General features: G+C 39.5%; 1 protein-coding gene across 1 annotated transcript in view; it reads left to right on the forward strand.

The window, feature by feature from the left end:
• DCT (dopachrome tautomerase) overlaps nt 1-16,501 on the forward strand; it is a 30,682-nt gene extending 14,181 nt beyond the window's left edge. The window contains exons 6-8 of the mRNA XM_004746149.3: nt 494-629; nt 12,392-12,593; nt 16,293-16,501. Coding sequence (XP_004746206.1) covers nt 494-629; nt 12,392-12,593; nt 16,293-16,465 — 511 coding nt within the window. The 3' untranslated portion in view covers nt 16,466-16,501. The remainder of the gene's footprint in view (nt 1-493; nt 630-12,391; nt 12,594-16,292) is intronic.
• The last annotated feature ends 3,439 nt before the right edge of the window (nt 16,502-19,940 follow it).

The raw sequence follows: 19,940 nt of genomic DNA on the forward strand, positions 1-19,940 counted from the left end.
TAAGGATAAAGATAAGAGGAATATGGGGATACGTTTAGAATGCTGAATATATTATAGTCAAGCGGAGGTCTATTTAGTTGAGAAATGGGAGTATGAGAGTATGTGTTAATTCAGAATATATTTCTGATGGCAGACCATGTGCCGGGCATGGCACTAAGCTCTGGCAATAAAAATCTGGAGAAAACACAGTCTGTGTTCTCTAGGACTTCAGAATCTGGCATGGGAGAGAGATATGAAGGTAAAGAATTGTCACACAGTGTCTAAAAGAGGTACGGTCAACTGAGCAGGTGCAGAAGTAGCATTGATTAAGGGTTCCCTCCCTTTCTAGAAAATCAATGAAAGTTGGGACTAATTTGTAGTTAATTAGCTATGACAGTGCTTTCCATGTCCCTATCCCATCTCAAGTCAGAAGACTGTTATTTAGGCTGGAAACAATAAAAATAGATCTTTATCAGTTGTAACTGTTGTCACTGACATACTGATTTTCTCTCAGGAATGCTCTGGAAGGGTTTGATAAAGCGAACGGCATCTTGGACTCTCAAGTGATGAGCCTACATAACTTGGTTCATTCCTTCTTGAATGGGACAAGTGCTTTGCCACATTCTGCTGCCAACGACCCTATTTTTGTGGTATGTTGAAGGGCTCGGAATAGGTGAAAACTATTCTATGCAAGATGTTGGATTTATTTGTTTTTCGGTATGATTAAGGTTTGGTGTGTGTTTTATTCTCTTTGTGGACAATGGGATGTATTCAAACGTTAAATTCATTTTATTCTATGCCCTAGAGTTGGTTAGACAGCATTTAAAGTCCCCTTTTCAGAAACCCATGCTTTAGAAATGGTTAGTTTTGCAATGACACCAGACAGGAGTTTATAGCCTAGAGTTGGATCCATAAGTTAGTAATAATGACATTATAAAATACATCACAATTTAGCATAGTTTATATAATAAATTAGCATAATGATAATAATTTTTCAATAATAAAATGCTTGATGTTGAAGATGAGTGGTGGAACCACTGTGACCCTCGCATGAAGCCCAGCCACGTGGCACCTTTGGAACAGCACACGAAGCCCACAGCTCTGTTGGTGTTTGGTACTGACCTCCTCACTTCACAAAGCGTTCTGCCTAAAATGGAGCTGCTTCTGCCGTCCTAATATTATTGTGTCCACTTTGGACTGAATCTTCCATGTACAACACTTGTCAGAAGACGGTGTGGACCTCCCTGGTTATACAAGAGCAGGTTCTTTTATTCCTTCTGTGTCTAGTTGTTAATCAATGTAGGTTTAGCAGAATCCGGTCCTTACATGCTTTCATGGTTAGGTACCACCTAGTAACAAGTTTACTGGAGATAGTGAGAACCATGGCCAATACCCACCCCCAAGGGCAGGAGGCCGCCATGTGTAAGAGAACCTGGTAGTGCAGAACAGAAAAATTGGTTTGGATCGGTTTGCAAACTTGCGGGTATATTCATACATTTCTTTTTTGTTTGCAAAGGAATAGATTCTACCCCAACTAATTTACAATAAAAAAATTAATTTATTGACTTAAATAACTGGGAAACTGAGGAGTGCTGCTGCCTTTAGGTATTGCTGAATCTGGGGGGGCTCAAAACAGGTCAGCTCTGTCTCTGTCTTCGTGGCAAATGAGCTAGCCACTTGCAGCCGCAGATGTGCACGCTACCAGTGCAGCACGTGAGGCAGGGCTGGAAGCAGCCATGCTACCATAGTAACAGAGAGCCGTCCCAGGATTGGCCAGGCCTGGATTACCTGCCTTCTATGAGCCAATCAGTGTGGCAAGGGGAGTGAGGTGCTCTGATTGGCCAGAGCAAGGCCACATGTTCACCTGCTGTCCGGGCATGCGTGTGAACCCAGTACATACCATTTTGGGGAACTCCCTGCAGGGAAGAAAGTTTGTGTTAGTCCGAGGAGGGATGGAGCGTGGGGTAGGAGGGCTGGACAGAAAAAAAATGGCAAATGTCTTAAATTAATAGAAAAACCGCATTTGATGTCCCTTAATTTATTAACTGGCTTCGCATGTCTGAGAGGAAAGACAGCCAGTCCAGAGGGAGCGAGCTGGGGTTGGTACGGAGGAGCTCACGGCTCTTCAAAAACCAACGCGGGATGAGCGAACTCTCTTGGTGTCTCTCCTGATAACTTTAAAAACAGAAGGAAACCCGGAAAGGAACTCGACCATGGGATTGTAAATGTTGGAGTCCCAAGCTCTGTTCACTAACCAGACGGGGGAGGCGCAGGCCTGGGCCGTGCTGTCCCGGCTGCCCTGGTCAGCCCCCTCCGGCCAAAGACCGCCGGGAACCCGGGGAGAGGACCACGTGGTTCCGCGGTTCCACGAGACCGAGGAGGGTGTCTTCCCCGTCGTTGGGACAGACTGGGGAAGCATGGAGTGGCTCAGGGGTAGAAAAGAACGAAGGGATTTGGGCAGGGTGGACGGAGGCAGGGCTTTGCTCTGGGTTGGATGCTGTCAGGAAGCAGGGCACTTCCATGACTTTGTACCCCAATCATCTTTAGTAATTGGTAGGGCAAAGGCAGTTGCTTGTATTAGCTGGGGAAGAGCTACTGTTCATGTTAGGTGTTGTAGGGTTTGGACAATGTTCATGTTTTGTCTACATTCAGGCACAAACGTGGAGTTGTTTTGTTTTTGTCTTGATCCATTAGGATCATAGAGTGAGCTTGTTTGATGTTGATGTTCCGTGATTGTTTACCCCGGAGCAGAACACCGGGGTAATCGTGATGATGGTGCCAGGCCAGCTCCAGGATGTCTGGGGCTGCCTTTTTCCCCCTTACGTACAGTTCGCCAGAGTTGGCTTAGAACCTTTAGACGTCTTAAATATTTGTATTTCAACTGCTAAACCCCTACAATGTCTCTGCTTTACAGATACCTAACTGATTGACTACTGTTTTAACTTTGTCTTGAGGATTGTGTGTCTTGGATGGATGGTTTCAAACTATTTTAACACTGTTTGTCTTCAGGGTCCTGTGTCTTGGGTGGATGGTTGCAAAGCAATTCAAAAACAAAATTTCACCACTGGTCACTTTTTGTTTTGCCAGCATTTAGAATTTAAATTATTACCTAGTATAGATTGTATTGTAGCAAGCAAACACTTTATGGTTTTTTTTTTTTTCTTTTTCCAGAATTTTCTTCACCTGAATATTTTAGTAGTGTATCTTAGTCTACTCAGGTTGCCATAACAAAAATAACATAGATTGTTAAACAACAGAAATTTATATCTCACAGTTCTGGAGGCTGGAAATCCAAGATCAAGGTGCTGAGTGACAGTGGTTCCTGGGGAAAGCTCTTTTCCTGGTCTACAGACCACTGCCTTCTTGGTGGTGTGTCCTCACATAGTGGAGAGAGAGGCAATGAGCTCTTCGGGGTTTCTTCTTATAAAAATACTAGTCCTATTATTTCAGGGCCCCACACATATGACCTTATTTAACCCTAATTACCTCTTTTGGTATCTAAAATCTCTGTATATAGTCGTGTTGGGGGTTACGGTTTCAACATATGAATTTGAGGGGATCATAATTCAGTCCATACCATCAGTTTATAGCAGTTTGTTCTTCTGGTCTCTTTGGGAGGCCACATGGCATGGTCAAAAGAACACTGTCAAATAACTTCTTAATTTAGTACTGAATTGTGCAGTCTTGGGAGTCTCGTCGAAATGTGTGAATCCTCTGTTTCCTGTTCTGCAAAGTGCAGGTCACAGATCTTGATCGGGTGTTGGAGAAGAATGGTGTGCTAATTAATGCAACACTAAATAGATTAGAATAATATGAAGCTGCTTTAGAAACTTCCAAGTACAATACAAAAGTTATCATAAGACAACAATGTGTTTTATGGTAGTTGCTGGGAAAGAATCAGAAAACTATATGTTGGCTTTGAATTTCCAAACCTTAATTAAGTTTTCTTATCTTGCTCTCCATAACAGACAGTTGTGCCCTAAGGCAATTTTACTGACAAGAAATCCTTAGGTATTTCAAAGGGGATTTATTACTTTTTACTCCACCCAGTGTACACAAAAAGGAGATATGAAGAGGGAGGGTAAAGGTAGAGCTCACAATGCTCTGAGCTTGCCTGGTGGTGTGAAGGTCTGGGAAGCTTTCTGGATTCCCAGATAGATGAATGCCTGGCCAGAGTGAGCTATGGGGAATCCATAGATAAGGCAGGAGATGAGCTTCCTTTTTTCTAAAAAGCATTTCTTCCCTCAGATTTGGGTAACAAAACATGGAGTCCTCAGAAATGTGGACTCTTGATCCCAGCCTCCAGCAAGGTGGGGGCTTGCTTACCTGCAAGATCTCCACAGCCATCTTGGTTCTTCTGTCGGATGCTTGCCCTCTTTATTGGTGCTAACTTGATGTTTCACATTTTTTTTCTAGCTATTATCTCAGGCATTAGCTTATGCCAAACAGTACTTGTGTCTCCCTTCTCAGCCATCTACCTTTATGTCTACTTACCTATATTTCTCTAAATAAGCTTTTGTAAAACATACGTTTTCAACTATCAAATTTATACACACAGATCATATTCATGAGAAAAAATGTTAAGTACTCCTTCACCAGTACCCCAAGATATTATGAGTAAAACAGCAGGATATTCTGGCAAAATCAGGATTATATGCCTCCACACAACCTTTCTCTCCTACTATAGAAAATAAGGGTGATGCTAGTGACTGGCTTTTCAACACCCTAAGTTTCAAGGATTGTTACATCTTATCTCTGTCTTTGGAGGATACCCATTTTGTGTGTAGGACTTGGCAACAGTTTTTTGTGAATGACCAGATAGAGCACGTTTTAGAGGCCAAATGATCTCTGTTGCAATAACTCAGCCTTGCCACTGTGGCATGAAAGCAGCCATAGACAATACATGAATGGGTGAGTGTTGTGTTCTAATGAAACTTTATTTAAAAAACAGGTAGTAGGGCCTCCTGGGTGGCTCAGTTGGTTAAGTGTCTGACTCTTGATTTTTGGCTCAGGTCATGATCTCAGGGTTGTGAGACTGAACCATGAACTGGGTTCCAAGCTGAGTGTGGAGTCTGCTTGGGATTGTCTCCCTCTCCCTCTGTCACCACCCCCACCATGCTCTCTCACACTCTCTCTCTCTCTTGTTCTCTCTGAGAGAGAGAAATAAAAAACCTGTGGTGAGCTCTGGTCCACAGGCTTTAGTTTGCCAACTCCTGCTCTAAGGAATTAATGTCCCTTCTCTGCAGTATTTTGTTTCTCTATCAGTCATGTTTCTCTTCCTGCTCTAGGAGAGCTCATGTGACTTTATGGGTGAGGAATTCTGTGACTTGCATGTAGTTCAAAATACTAGATATTTTGAAAATAAACAAGAAAAGAAAAAGTGAGTTTCTAAAAACAAGACTAATGGGACTACATAAAGTTCAAAATACTAGATATTTTGAACTACATGCAACTACTCCATTACTTTTAATACCTTTAATATTTAAAACTTTGTTCTTCTTTGGTATAAGTTGTCATATGCAAATAAATAGAAAAAAAGCCACAGCCTTTTTTTTTAAGGCACGAAGTGTTTTGGCACTAATTCCAGAACTCACACTTAAGGCTATTTACACAGAGTTTCACATTGAAGCCAATTCTGGCTTAAATAATTTTTGCCTATATTGAGATCCAGGTTACAGTATTTCATTTAAAAGACTGATAGCTCCTGGAATTTCAAGTTCACAAGGCAATTTATGCAAATATATTGCATCCAACATTTATTAAAATTATTTTCCTGAAATCTCTTCAAGCAAGAGAGGTACAAAGTTGTATCTGATCACAATAATGAGTAAAAGATATAATGTTAAAATACAGGAAAAACTCTGAACCCAATCTCTGAAGTTCTAATAATTCATACGATAATTAAAGGATATGCACACATTCATCACAGAAAATACGATTAGGTCACAGAAATGCTAAGTAGTGCTGTCTTCAGTATTGAATTTAGGCATAATCTAGGGAAGAAACAAAGGAAAACCAATACAGCCTAAAGTGAGAAACAGTTGAGTTAACTGCTGAGAAAGAAATTATGTTAGAGATATTTTCCTTCTAATTTCAAAGCAACTGTTCTTAGGGCTGTATTTGGATGTTATCCTTTTAGAAAGGTACATTTGGCAAGTTCTCATTCTTTCAATTCCTAAGTGACTGGGAGATTCATAGGTTGTATGACTAATATTCACTGCATAGCTCATGTTTTTGTCACCTTAGACACTGAAATTCTACATGGAATGAGGTGTACATACAGTGTTACCATCATTTGTATTTCTTAACAATGACTGATAGTTGGGTAAGATAGCTCCAAAAATTTAGGGGGAAAAAAAACAAGAAAAGAAAAAGTGAGTTTCTAAAAACAAGACTAATGGGACTACATAAAGTTAATTCCCTTCTGACTCTACTGTTTTAGGCTATAATAAAATTAGTAAAATTAATAGGTCATAATAACAAGTATAAAATACTTGTGAATTGGTATGAGTTTAGTTTAAAAAATCCCCAAAGAAGAATATAGGACATTGCTTCTCTCCCCTCAAGAGTGAAGCACTTAAAAATGGATCCATTTTATTTATCTTTCTTACAAAAGAAAAAGCATATCAGTCAGTTAAGTATCCGACTCTTGATTTCGGCTGAGGTCATGATCTCAGAGTTGTGAGATCAGTCCCTGCATCAGGCTTCTCGCTCAGCGGGGAATCTGCTGGAGATTTTTCTCTTTCCCTCTAATCTCCCACCTCACCAAAATAAATAAATTTTAAGAAAAAAAAAGAAGAAGTATAATTAGGCTAATACCTTGAGTATTTAAATTAGCCTTATTTTATGTTAATTTTTCATTTTTAATAGTTAAAAATTTTTAATGGTTTCGAGTTACAGAAATATTGGCAAAAAGATTTTAATTGTAATTCCATCTGAACTTTCTGCTTATTTCCTCTCATATTCTATGCTTATACAGTTGTACCTAGAATGCACACTTTTTAGGTTGTTACATAGTTTCCTAAATACTTTTTCAAAATTTAAAAATAGATAATGCAATAAGGAGTTCAAATATAAAAGGCATAAACTGAAGTCTCCGTATCACTACCATCTCCCAGCGAGTTATTATCATTTCCCCCTAGTCTTCTAGGTTCATTTTATAAATATACAAACAAATATGATATCTGAATGGCAGCATACTTTAGACTACAGAAGTCTGTGGCTTTGTTATTCTTATTTGTATTTTGTATTTTTTCTAAATCATTCCATATCAGTTCATGAAGGCCATTCTCATCCCTTTTTTATGGCTGTATGGTATTCTATAGTGTGGCTTTATCCTGAAATTTTAACCAGTTTTGACAGGCATGTAGGTGGTTTCTAATCTCTAGCATGGCAGACAGTGCTTAAATACATGACCATGTAGAGTAAATCAAGAGAAGAGAATTACCAGCTCAAAGATGAAATAAATACATTTGAAATGTCTGTAGATACTGCCAAACTGCCTCCGGAAGGTTGAATAAATGCTACGTTTATTTATTTTTAAACAACTGAGATAAAGTTAGTAATTCCTAAAGAGTGTGACACTTTGGTGAGTTTTAAAAGAGCTGAGGTATTGGAGATGGTGGGTGGCCACTGCTTGGGCAGAGAGTCCCAGGGTGGCAAGATTTCTATACTCTTGGTCTAGGGGATAGTTTGTTTTTTTTAACTTGGCATGGGCTAAATGGCCCCTGAAGAAATTCTTTCCAACTCTAAGCTTTGTGAAGATAGACCCATGCTCTATTGAGAAGAACTAAACCTATGCTAAGAGATGAACTTCATACTCTTCGTCACTGATGAAATTAAGTAGTATAAAGGCAGACCACATTTATATGCAAATCTAAAGTGGCTATCACATTGATTTGGGTTCCTTCCTCCTAGAATTTTGGTGATTCCTTAGACACGAATGGACTGGCAGTATCTCAGTTCTTATCTAGAATCTCTTCTGACATCCCCCTGGTTCTCTCTCTCCCACTTGCTTATGACATATGCTGACCCAGTGAGTTCTTTTAAAGCTGCCATACTAATAACAGAATCTCTTATACTCCTTAATCCTTATAGTATACTATAAGGATTATAGTACATATATATATATAGTATGTGTGTGTGTGTGTGTATGGATTATACTAAAGTATAATACTTATACTTTAATCCTTAAAGTATAAACTTTTTTCCGCATGGACTCAACTGATATTTCTTTTTTAAATTGAGATATAACTGACCTGTAAAGTTAAGTTAGTTTCAGGTGTATAACATAATGATTCAATATTTGTATATATTGCAAAAACAGTCATCATAATTAGTCTAGTTACTGTCTGCCACCATACATAACTGATATTTCTTTTCATATACATGCTCGTATATCTTACATACAATGTATTGCATATATTTAATGTATACTTTTGTATATTTTGTATACAATGCTTTTATATAAATTTATGTAGAAAGGGTGCTTTATCTTTTTTTTCCTTGTCTTTTTAAAAAATATTTTATTTATTTATTTGAGAGAGAGCATGGGCAGGGCGGGGAGAGGCAGAGGGGGACGGAGAAGCAGGTCCCTTGCTAGGCAGGGAACCCGCTGCTGTGGTGGGTCTTGATCCCAGCCTTAATCCCATGACCCTGGGATCATGATCTGAGCTGAAGGCAGGCACTTAACCGACTGACCTACCCAGGTGCCCCTAACCTTGGTTTTAAATGGACCTTCCCTATGTGACTGGGTGTGTATTATGTCATTTCCAAGTGATCACATATGAGTTTTCAGAGGGGCAGAACATTATCATATTAAGACTCTCTCTGACCATGAATGATGTCTTCTGGGTAAGAACACATGAATTCAAGTGGTGAAAACCACAGTGCACTGGTCTTTGGTGATCTACTGGTGTCTGTGGTCATTATGGCAGGGATCTGATTGTGAAGACATCTAAGCTAAGGTTAAGTTTGATAGTAACTTTATTCTCTAGTGATCCTGAAAAAAGATACAGATGATTTCCTTGTATTTTATTCAAGTTTCTTTATGCCTGCAAGCACAAAAGCCATTGGTGATTGCTTTTTTCTGCAAGGGTTGCATTAGAGAAACTTTACCTTGAAAGCCCGTAGAATCACATTTTCTATGGTGGAAGTTTTTTTTCTTCCTGTACCTTTCCTTATGTAGTTGGAGCAAGAGAGAATGGGCTTGTGAAACAAAATTTGTAACCTCATTTTTGAAGCACTCAGTTTTTAATGTCCAAATATAACTATGTATCTCTATAGCAGATATAAGGCAACCACAGTATTCTGTTATTTTACTTGTGCTTTTATTTATTACCCTCCCATTACGTTTAGCCTTTACAGAGACATTAACTGAGCTCATGTTTGACTCATGTCAAACAAAGATACTATTAGTTTCTCAAGAGTAATTCAAAGTATCTTGTTTCAGAACAATGTTCACAACTCTAACAAAAATACCTATTCTGTAGGCTGCACCACTTCTCTTTATGGCTGTGGATACGTTATTGCTTGCAGCATTTTGTTTATTGCATTCTTTGCATCTTCTTGGCACACACTTGCCTCTTTTACTACATTCTATAAATTGGGTGTTCTGTGTATGGTTCCTACTAGAGCATTTATCGTATAATGTTTCATAGCCCTTTGGAGACCTATAATCTCTCCTTATTATTTTTCCCTCTTCTTTTATCTCTCCAAATTATGAATTGCTGCAGAGTCTTGTCCCCTCCTTAATTATTTACACTTTGCACTGGGTGAATTCTGATGTTTTCCAAAAGTTATTTGCCTCTTGCAACACTGAATCTGGATCTTTCTGTGTCCTGAGTGTCCCTCGTCTCTTTTTCTAATCACAATTTGATCTCTGACTTGAACTCACACAGTCCCTAAATGCTCAGGAGATACTGTGTGACCTTCTTTGGAAAATACACTCTGGAAAACTCCTAGATACATTTTCTGTGTATCCCTTAAGATTTGGTTCTGCTGCTTCATACAGAAAACCTGTTATAGAAGCTTCCCCTCATAAAAGAGAGGTTTATTTTTCTCTTAATGTAAAAGATCCCCAGTGTCAGGCCATCCAGAGTCACCACAGACAGTCATCACAGACCCTTTTGTGTTTTTGCTCTACTAACCTTGGTAAGTGCCTTCTTTTCCTAAGTTTGTTAGTTAGCAATTAAGATGGCTGCTGCAACTCCAGCCATCACACCCATGTTCCAGGAAACAGTTAGGATAAATGGAAAGGGGGAAAGGACCACTTTTAAGCTGAGACCACCACCTTTAAAGAGCTTTCTTAGGAATCCCACCCAGTGATTCCTATTTCAATCTCAGGGATAGTTTGATACATTCCTTCACTCAAAATATGAAGGAAGTTACAGAGAAAGGAGAGTGGATATTTGGTAAGCAACCAATAGTGCATACTGTCCTTAGGCACGCAGCCTCTATTGCTTGGGCTCTGTGCTTGTGGCAAAAGTTCTGTTTGAACTTCCCAGGCTTTAGCTCGAGGATGAAACACAACTTTCTTGTCTGGGAGCCTTCTAACCTTCTCTGGAGTTCCCGGGATTCTGGACACAAGATACCTTTTCGGTGACTTACACCAACAACTAACAGTCAGTTCTTTTTCCAGGACTGATCCCTTTTTCTAAGCTCTCCTTATAGGAAGCATTGATCATTTACATTATCATGTGTCTTCCCAGGTTGTTGCTTATGCAATAAGCATTATACCTCTATTTCTTTGGAGCTTCGATTTTGTTAGTCAAAGCAAAGATTTTAGAATTAAGAAAAAAATCTTTAATGTCTGCAAAAGCCCAGGTCTTAAAATTTGATGTTTTTGTTTTAAGATAATTATCTCTGCCACGAACTGTAAAAATCCATTTGGGAAAAAATTCCTTGAGTAAATCACTCAGTTCCTTTAACTATCTTATATGTAGCCATGTGAGACAATATAGGTAGAAAGTTCTTGCTGTTGCCTGATAGGGATAACTAACTACAAGGAACCTTGGGTAAGATTTGAAAATAGATATTATCTAATAAATATACAATAGCTACATAAGCCAGAAGGGCAATGCCCTTAAAGGGTTTGAGAAGTGCAAAGAGCTATGAATTTAGGCTGAGAGAAATTAGGGAAAATGCTTCAGGATGAGGACCATTGTATTGGTGCTTGATAGACACCAGAAAACAGAAGAAATCAGATTGTAAGCTGAGGAAACAACACCAGATAGAAAGGGGCCTCTTTTGTTGAATTGTACAGAAGACAAAACTACTTTGTGTGGCACTGTCTTCAGGCAACAAATCCTTATTAGACATTGACTCTGCCCAGGTTGCATGCTAAGCTGATGCTTCCAAGGTGAAAAGACCCCCTCTCTGACCTTTAGGAGTTAGGGTGTTGTTAAGGAAAATAGATAAATATGGAACAAGTTATAGAAAGAAACTAAAAAAATAAGTAACAGGTCATAGTATAATTTGGCCAGGGCTCTAATTGGAGTACAAGGAATAGTGGCGATAGGGTGAAAGAATTCGTTTGAGAAGCATTTTTTATTGGAATAAATACCTCCCTATCCCCATGTGACAGGCTCCGGGATGACACCACTTGGGACCCAGGGGAAGAGAAGGGAACAGTACCCCTCAGGCCCTGAACTTACAGTCTAGGGATGAAAGAGGAACCCAGCATAAAAGTTGGGCTGAACTCTCGCATTTATGTCGTGTTGCAAAATTGGAGCTATAAATGTGGAAATTTTGCTGTTAATATTTTAAAACATAATAATTGCTGTATTTGAGAAGGACTTGAATAGCTTCATTGAGAAAATAAAAATGAGCACTATGCACATCACAGCATTTTTTAGACTTGCTTTTGCTGGCATAAGACCAAAAATTTAAATGAAAGTGTTATAAAATGAGTACCTAAAAGAGCCATCCCACTGAGAAAAATTTGAAAAGCCATTTTGGAGATTTCTTTCCTTCCTTCCTTCTTCCCTTCCTTCCTCCCCTATCCATTTGTGTTTCAATACTGTTAAACACAATCCTGTGAAACACAGCCTCTTCTTCTGTTAAGAACAAAATCAAAGATATCTATCTTATCATACTTGCCTTTCTCCCCAACTTAATAATTAACACTCACATATTGAAGGCATCTACTGTTCTCAAACCAGTGTTAAACCTGCAAGTGAAATTTCATTTATTCACTTGACAAAGCGGTTGATGATCCTGTTTGGAGAGATGGCATGAAGCCTTGAAAACGTTAACTAAAAATTACAGTGCTTAAGTCACTAAGATATGGTTGGGTATGGAGAAGTCCTTATGTCCAGAAGAACCCCAATCTACTCTAGAGAAAGCTTCAATCAGATTGACCTGATTGGGACAGACAGATCAATGTCCAATGCCATGTTCAATTTTCTTGCAGGTGCTTCATTCCTTTACCGATGCCATTTTTGATGAGTGGATGAAAAGGTCCAATCCTTCTCTGGACGCCTGGCCTCAGGAGCTGGCACCGATCGGTCACAATCGGATGTATAACATGGTTCCTTTCTTCCCTCCAGTGACTAATGAGGAATTCTTTTTAACTGCAGACCAGCTTGGCTACAGCTATGCTATCAATCTGCCAGGTAACAAATACAACTTCTAAGGGGATAATTCATTGATCTTCTGAAGGACCTTTCTTTCTTTTCAAAAATGCAAACCAGGACCTTAAATTCAAGTATGCAGGTCTAGTTAATTTTATTAGCGATTTTCTAAAATATTTATATTAAGCAAAATGAGCCTTTGCACTACCAGCTAAACATCAGAAAAGGGACTGGTTTGATGATTGAATTAATAAATAATAGCATAGAATAAATATATGAAAATAATCTGAATTATTATAAACCTGGCTATGGTTTGAAATGTCTAGCCCACAAAATCAAAATGCACTAGCCACACATGGATGGGGTTCATCAGGACTTGGAGAATCGTTACCTGAAGGAAGGACTTGGTTTATTGTGAAGAAAATAAAGCACTTACCGTGAGCATGAAGGTTAAGGGGAGACCAAAAAACTCAGTAATTGAGATAAATAGAGTAATGTACTATTTTTTTAAAAATCAAAATAAATGCAAAAAAGATGAATACAATATCAACATTTTAAATAAAGACAGGCTGTTGTGATCATTGTTTGTTCACCCCTCCATTATTTTGTAATGAGACCAGTTATTTCCAGTTAGCCCATGCCAGCCCTGCTGGGTTGCTTTATGAGGTTGGCATTAGCCTGCCAACAATTCGGGCTACATGAGGCTGCAAGTATCTGTGTCCTTAATTAAAGTTCTTTAAATCATGCTTTTACATCATAGATTTTTTAGTAGCTCTTTCCATTTAGCTGAAAATGTGGGAGGATGTTTTGGTAAGTATATATATATGGGCCCATATCTTTCTATTTGCCCAGGCCCTAATATAGCTCCATGGGTCACTTAAACAATTTTAGGACGGGCTGAGAAAGAAAAGGTAAAACAATCAATAAATATCTTCTTTTGTCCAGAACTCAGAAAAACACACAGCCCATCTGCTGGTGAGTTCACCCCATATGCCTCTTCCATCTTCCTGAAATCTCTGTCTGTGGTGTAATTGTAATGACCTGTGAGCTCACATCTCTCCCTGTCTCTGACTTCAGAGTCGTTCAAGCCCTGGAATCTGTCTCTTGCTTTTCCTTCTAGTCCTGCAAGTTTGCTTGTTTTCTTTACTGATTTGAAGTTTCCATTCTCTGGACAGCTGAGATAGCTTTTGAAACTTCATTCTCTTTTCTCTGGAATCAAACATAGCAACAATCACAAGGTTTGGGATGAGCATTTGCCCCTACGTCCATTCCTCTGACACCAGCCAATTAACAGGGATAGATTGAGAGTCTGAATATGCCCAGAATGTGTTAACTCCTTAGGAGACACAAATTCACGTTTCACGTGTTGGTCTGCCACAGAAACTGACAGTCTTGTCTGGGGAGACGTAACTACAGCAGAAGGTTGAAGAATGGAGTGGGGCATTTGGGAAAGGCTTCTAGAAAGGGGTGGGTCTTGAGTCTGATTCAAAGAGATGGTGGATCTTCTGTAGAGGAGGTGGAAAGAAGGGAGCATTTTAGATTGAAGGGCTTTCAGCGCTGTGAAAGGTGTGGTCTATATAGGGGACTGCCTGAAGAAGCCTGGCTGGAGAGGAAGGCTTGGGTAGAAGATTACCTGAATTAAGTCCAGATCTGTGAGAAGAGCCTGATTACAGAGGGCCTTAAAAGCTAGGCAGAAACCACAATGAGACACCGCTTTCCACACATTAGGATGGCTATTACTGACAAAACAGCAGGTAATAAGTGCTGATGAGACTGTGGGGTAATTGGAGGCCTCGTGCCCCGATGGTGGGAATGCAGAGGGGTAGGTAGCCTTTGTGGAAAACAAAATGGCAGCTCCTCAAAAAACTGAACATCAGATTTACCATATGACCCAGCAAAGAACTGAAAGCAAGTACTCACATAGATTATTTGCAAACCTCTGTTTGTAGCAGTATTATTCACAATAGACGCAAGAAAGAACTCAACATCCATTGATGGCCGAATGGATAAACAAAGTGAGGCATATGCGCACAATGGAATATTACGCAGCCTTAAAAAGGAAGGAAAGCCTGTCATATGCTATGACACACATGAGTCTTGGAGATACACTAAATGAAAAAGCCAGTCACAAAACAACAAAAACTGTATGATTCCCCTTATATGAGGTGTCTAGAGTCGTCGAGTTTACGGAGACAGAAAGTAGAATGGAGGTTGCAGAGGCTGGAGAGCTGGGGCACTGGGGAGATCTTATTTCAGATGTGCAAGATGAAAAAAAGTCTGGCGGGTAGGTGGTGCTGATGGTTGCTCAAGCCTGTGAAGCACTAGGCCCCACACCTGAGCATTTAGAAAGGATTATGATGATGAAACACACGTTTCACGTGTATTTTACCACAATGAAAAGAACAATCATCTTTGGTTCCCGAACAAAGAAATGTCAGAATAAACATCTGCGTTTGAAGAAGATGGTTCTGGCAACAGATGTTGGATTGTCACAAGAAGAGAAAAATTACCATGATCTTGGAGGAATCCCTGCAGGATAAGGAGGGGGCTTCTGGGGAATGGAGGAAAATCGAGAAGGAGGATTTTACATTTAGCCAAGTATAGGGTGAAGAACAAGAACGCAGGTCAGAGAAACCGAATTTAAGGGCAGCTGGCCTAGGGGCGCCTGGGAGACTCAGTCCATTAAGTGTCTGCCTTCTGCTCAGGTCGTGATCTCAGGGTCCTGGGATCGAGTCCCGCACCAGGCTCCCTGCTCAGCAGGAGGCCCGCTTCTCCCTCTCCCACTGCCCCTTCCCCTGCCCCTGCTTGTGCTCTCCCAACCCTCTTAAAAAAATAAATAAAGTTGGGGCACCTGGGTGGCTCAGTGGGTTAAGCCTCTGCCTTCGGCTCAGGACATGATCTCAGGGTCCTGGGATCGAGCCCCGTGTCAGGCTCTCTGCTCTGCGGGAGCCTTCTTCCCCCCCCCCTGCCTACTGCTCTGCCTACTTGTGATCTCTTTCTCGCTCAAATAAATAAATAAAATCTTAAAAAAAAAAACTTAAAAAATAAAATAAAAATTAATAAATAAAATCTTTAAAAACAATTAAAAGAAAAAGAATAGCTAGCCAAGGATAAGGGAATTTTTAAAAACATGACAAATAGGCATAAGTATATTAAAATGAAATCCATTAATTTTGTGGAGAGCGCTTATAAAATATATCTGAGTAAAGAACTAGATTTATCAAGTGCAAGATTCAGATTTTATTCACGACTCTTTAAATGGGTACAAATTTCATCAGCTCCTGCTATTGAATGTCTCCTATTATAATAGCCAATCTGATCTGCCTTATACATTTATCACCCTATAAAAAGGTAGAGACAATAGCAGAATTCCTCCATCTGGAGCTTGTATATTTCCAGTTCCCCAGATACTACGTTAGCATACAGCTTAACAAATGAATTTCTAACTCACAAAAGTAGTTATATACTTCCTTGGAGGGTTTATTCTGTGTAAATGTGTATTGGAAGAAATTTAAAACATGCAGTCAGCTGTATTTAAATAGAATGCCATTTCCTCAAGAAAAACAATTGTGGGTATGACAAACTGTTGGTGGGGGAAGAAGATGAATTTTATCCTAGCCAGTATTCTTCTGCTCTATCAACAAAAATGTACACGAGAAGCAAATGAGTTCATTCTTCTCTGAGAGTCTTTAGCTGATGAAAATCCCAACTGTTGACCCTTCTCTTCTGCTTTAATTCCAGCTGAAGAAACTCCAGGTTGGACCCCAACCCTCTTGGTGGTCATGGGAATGCTGGTGGCTTTGGCTGGTGTTTTTGTGGTGCTGTTTTTCCTTCAGTACAGAAGACTCCGAAAAGGCTACACACCCCTAGCAGAGACACATTTAAACAACAAGAAGTACACAGAAGAAGCCTAGAGAGCTCACGCCTTCCCCTGGAGAGGCACCAGCCAAGCCACAGGTCTGACCCTGCCGATGAACGCGCTATTAGTCAGTGTTCTTCCTTTAGCAGAAGATGTTTGACACGGTTGCTGCTACTGTGGTGCTCATTCTCAAGACAGAGGATGTGCAGCTGTAGTCGCTGGTTTACTTACTGTTTAACAAACACAAACGGGAATGTTTGAGGCTATCTTGACCGTCAGACAAAGGCAGAGCTGACAATTTGTGTTATCTGATAGTAAGTCCCCGTATTAAGCCTCCTCCTGTTCTGAGAAGACACACACAGACACACACACAGGCATGCAACTGATAAAGGAGATTCATTTTATTTTGGAGGTCACTGTAATTTGAGACCTGGGCAAGATCACGGTTCATTTTTTCTTAACCCAAGGGTGTTCCTTTGTAAAGAGGCAAGCAGGTTTGAAGCAGAAGATGCTTCCTGCGTCTCCGTGAGCTTAGCTACAAACATCCGTGCTTCTAGGTGCCTTCCTGGTTATCTTCCGGTGGCTTACTTCTCTTCTCTCTGTGTCTTCTTTTCCAGCCTTTAAAACAGCCTTGAAGATGAAAATAGGCCTTATTTTCCGAAGAGGATGGAGAGTAAATGAAGGAATGAATGATCCGTTTTTTTTTTTTTTTGGTTTTTTTTTTTTTTTTTTTTTTGCAAATTAGACTTTCCAGAACTTATCAGAATCTGTAGTTCTTAACAGATATTCAATAGCTAGATAAACATTGATTCTATAGTGAAAAATAGACAAGAGATTAAATGATAGAGTTTTCTAGTTAATTAATATACTGTTTTAAGTCTCCTAACATCTATAGAATCACTTCTCCCAGGAAAGGCTGGCTGGAAAAGGTTGTGGGGCTAGACCCCTGACGATCTGAGTAGAGTTTCATTGCTTTGAGGTCTCATTTGGCTGATCCTGAGCAAATTTCTTTACCAGGTAGCCTCAGATGGAAAATTATCCGCGTGTATTTTTAGGAGTTGGCTTCCGATTTTACTCATGCTGTGGTGTTCTGACAGTTACTTACGAATGCTAATCAATTAAGCCTTATCATTTAAAAGCAAACCATCCATACAAAATATAACATTTCAGAATTAAATGGTTATGCTCCACTAAGTAATCATCATCTCATGAGAGGTAAGAATGAAGCTATCTTTATTTACTAAGATGCTCAGACTTACCAAGAGGATCCCTCCTTCTGAGCAGTTAGCGGTTACTGAGATTGAAGGTAAATTTCATCTGCTCATATCTGCTACCTGTGCCTCAGGGCTGAGTCCAAAGTTCTAGAAGGTAGCCTGTCTGTCCACGCATTTCAGCTGCTCTCTACTGGAATAGATGTGTGGGAAGGTTGGGTGAGAAGAGGATTCTTGGAGCCAGCTGCTTTCTACCTATGGGGGAGGGGGCTAGATTCATCAAAACAGTGTTATCCCTCCAAAATAAGGTAGCAAACGCCGGAGAAAGGGACAAATCCCAATCAGAACCGAATTGGAGTCTGAGCGAGCCTCAGAAAGCTACGGACACATCTCAGTGTGGGCTCAGCATGTGAGAGTCAAGATAGCCCAGGGTCCTTCATGGGCTGAAGCCCTGCTTGGGTCTCTAGCCACCCCCCACCACACGTAGATCTCAATTCCTGCCTTTAACAGTATCTATGGAAAATTCGGCAAAGTTCGATGAATGTACTCCATTCCAGAAGGTTTATGCTCCAAACTCAGGATTGTTGGGGATCACAGTTTTACACCCTACTTTTAAGCCAAAAGGATATAATGGAATGAAGATATAGTTGTGCATGGTAGGTGTGTTTCTGAAAAGTTACATTTAAATTAATTGCATGTTAGAAGCAGCAGGAGAGGGGCCCCTGGATGGCTCAGTCAATTGAGTGCCTGACTCCTGCTTTCGGCTCAGGTCATGATCTCAAGGTCATGAGATGGAGCCCTGAGTCGGGCTCTGCCCTCCCCTGCGAGTCTGCTTGAGATTTTCCCTTTTCTTCTGCCCCTCCCACTCATGCTCTCTTTCATTCTCCTGCTCTCTCAAATAAATAAAATAAATTTAAAAAATAAAAATAAAAGTAACAGGGAAAATGACTTTTTATAGATAAACTATATGAATACTTCCATAAAGCAAATAACCACCTCTCTCTTGTCTCTCTGGTACATCAGAATTTTCATTCATCATATTCCCAAGCAATTTATTTAAAGCCAGAAATAGAGGGTAATCATTTATACTTGGCTACTTTTTTCTATAGCAGATGCAACTTCTAAAAGATACTGTTTTATAATGCCTTCCTAACAGAAATGATTTCCTAATTTTGTAGTTCATAAAAGAGGAATAAAATTTTCTAACATTTCCTGACATTACAGTCAGTTAGCGATGAATGCCTTTTAAGAAATTTAAAGGTAGAACAAACCTGTTAGGATGAACAAGTTAGTTTGCATTTACACTGAATCTCATGGAAATAAACTCAGAAAATACCACGAAGCATTGTAGAGTTGGTGGTATTTCTCAATGATAGGGGGAAAACTTCAACTTTGAAGAAAATGAATAGATCACTCTACATGCTTCTAGCCTCAGAATTAGAAAAACTGTATATCTATGAATTACTGTTTCAAAAGAAATGCTGTTAGAAAGCTAACATTCAGAAGTGACTGAAATCTGATAGCCTGTTTCCTTTGTGACTTAAATTCTCTTCTAATTTTAAAATTCTTTGATAGTAATTTGTGTCTTGCTTAGGATTTAACATTGTTAATTATAATAATCCTAATGAATACTTTTAATCTCATGTTAACAAGAAATGAAAAATGTATTAAAGAAGAAAATAAAAATAAATGTTTTGCAGGTTATTGTTCATCTGTTGGAGGCTATTGTTTTTTAATTTGTGAACATCAGTTCCCATCTTTTTGGCACTCAGTATGCATACATTAGAATATATGTATATATATATATAATACATAAATACAAATGTATACATATAACCATATATGTATATACAAATATATATATAACATACATAATTACAATTTCAGTTTTGAAAATAAGGTCTTAGATAAATGGAGGCTTCTACTTTCTTTTGAGTTTCTTGGCAATTGCTACTTCCTGGCTCTCAGTTTTACAGGCAGAAAAACAAGACATCCCTCTCCTCCCAGGCACAGAGTTCCTTTTGATGTCCCCACAATCTTGGGTTGCAGGATGGGGTGGGGTGGCTGCTTCAAGTCACTGACCAGGGAGGCAAAGTCCCACAGCAGCTAACTTGCTGATTCTCCTGGAAGCTCTCCAGTTCAATCATTTCATTGGAGACCCTGGAAGAAAACAATGAAGTAATGTAAGTTATGTGGAGTTTGCTTCTGCATTAAGAACGGAAGCTTCTAGATGTCAGTTTAGACACCTCTCTGTACAGCTCCAATGCCATTTTATCAAAGCACTTTAAGTACCCAGAAAATGGTGGTGGTTAATCGATA

The sequence above is a fragment of the Mustela putorius genome, unplaced genomic scaffold (genome assembly GCF_011764305.1).
Source record: "Mustela putorius furo isolate JIRA1106 unplaced genomic scaffold, ASM1176430v1.1 tig00003974_pilon_pilon_pilon, whole genome shotgun sequence".
NCBI classification, from domain to species: Eukaryota; Metazoa; Chordata; class Mammalia; order Carnivora; family Mustelidae; genus Mustela; species Mustela putorius.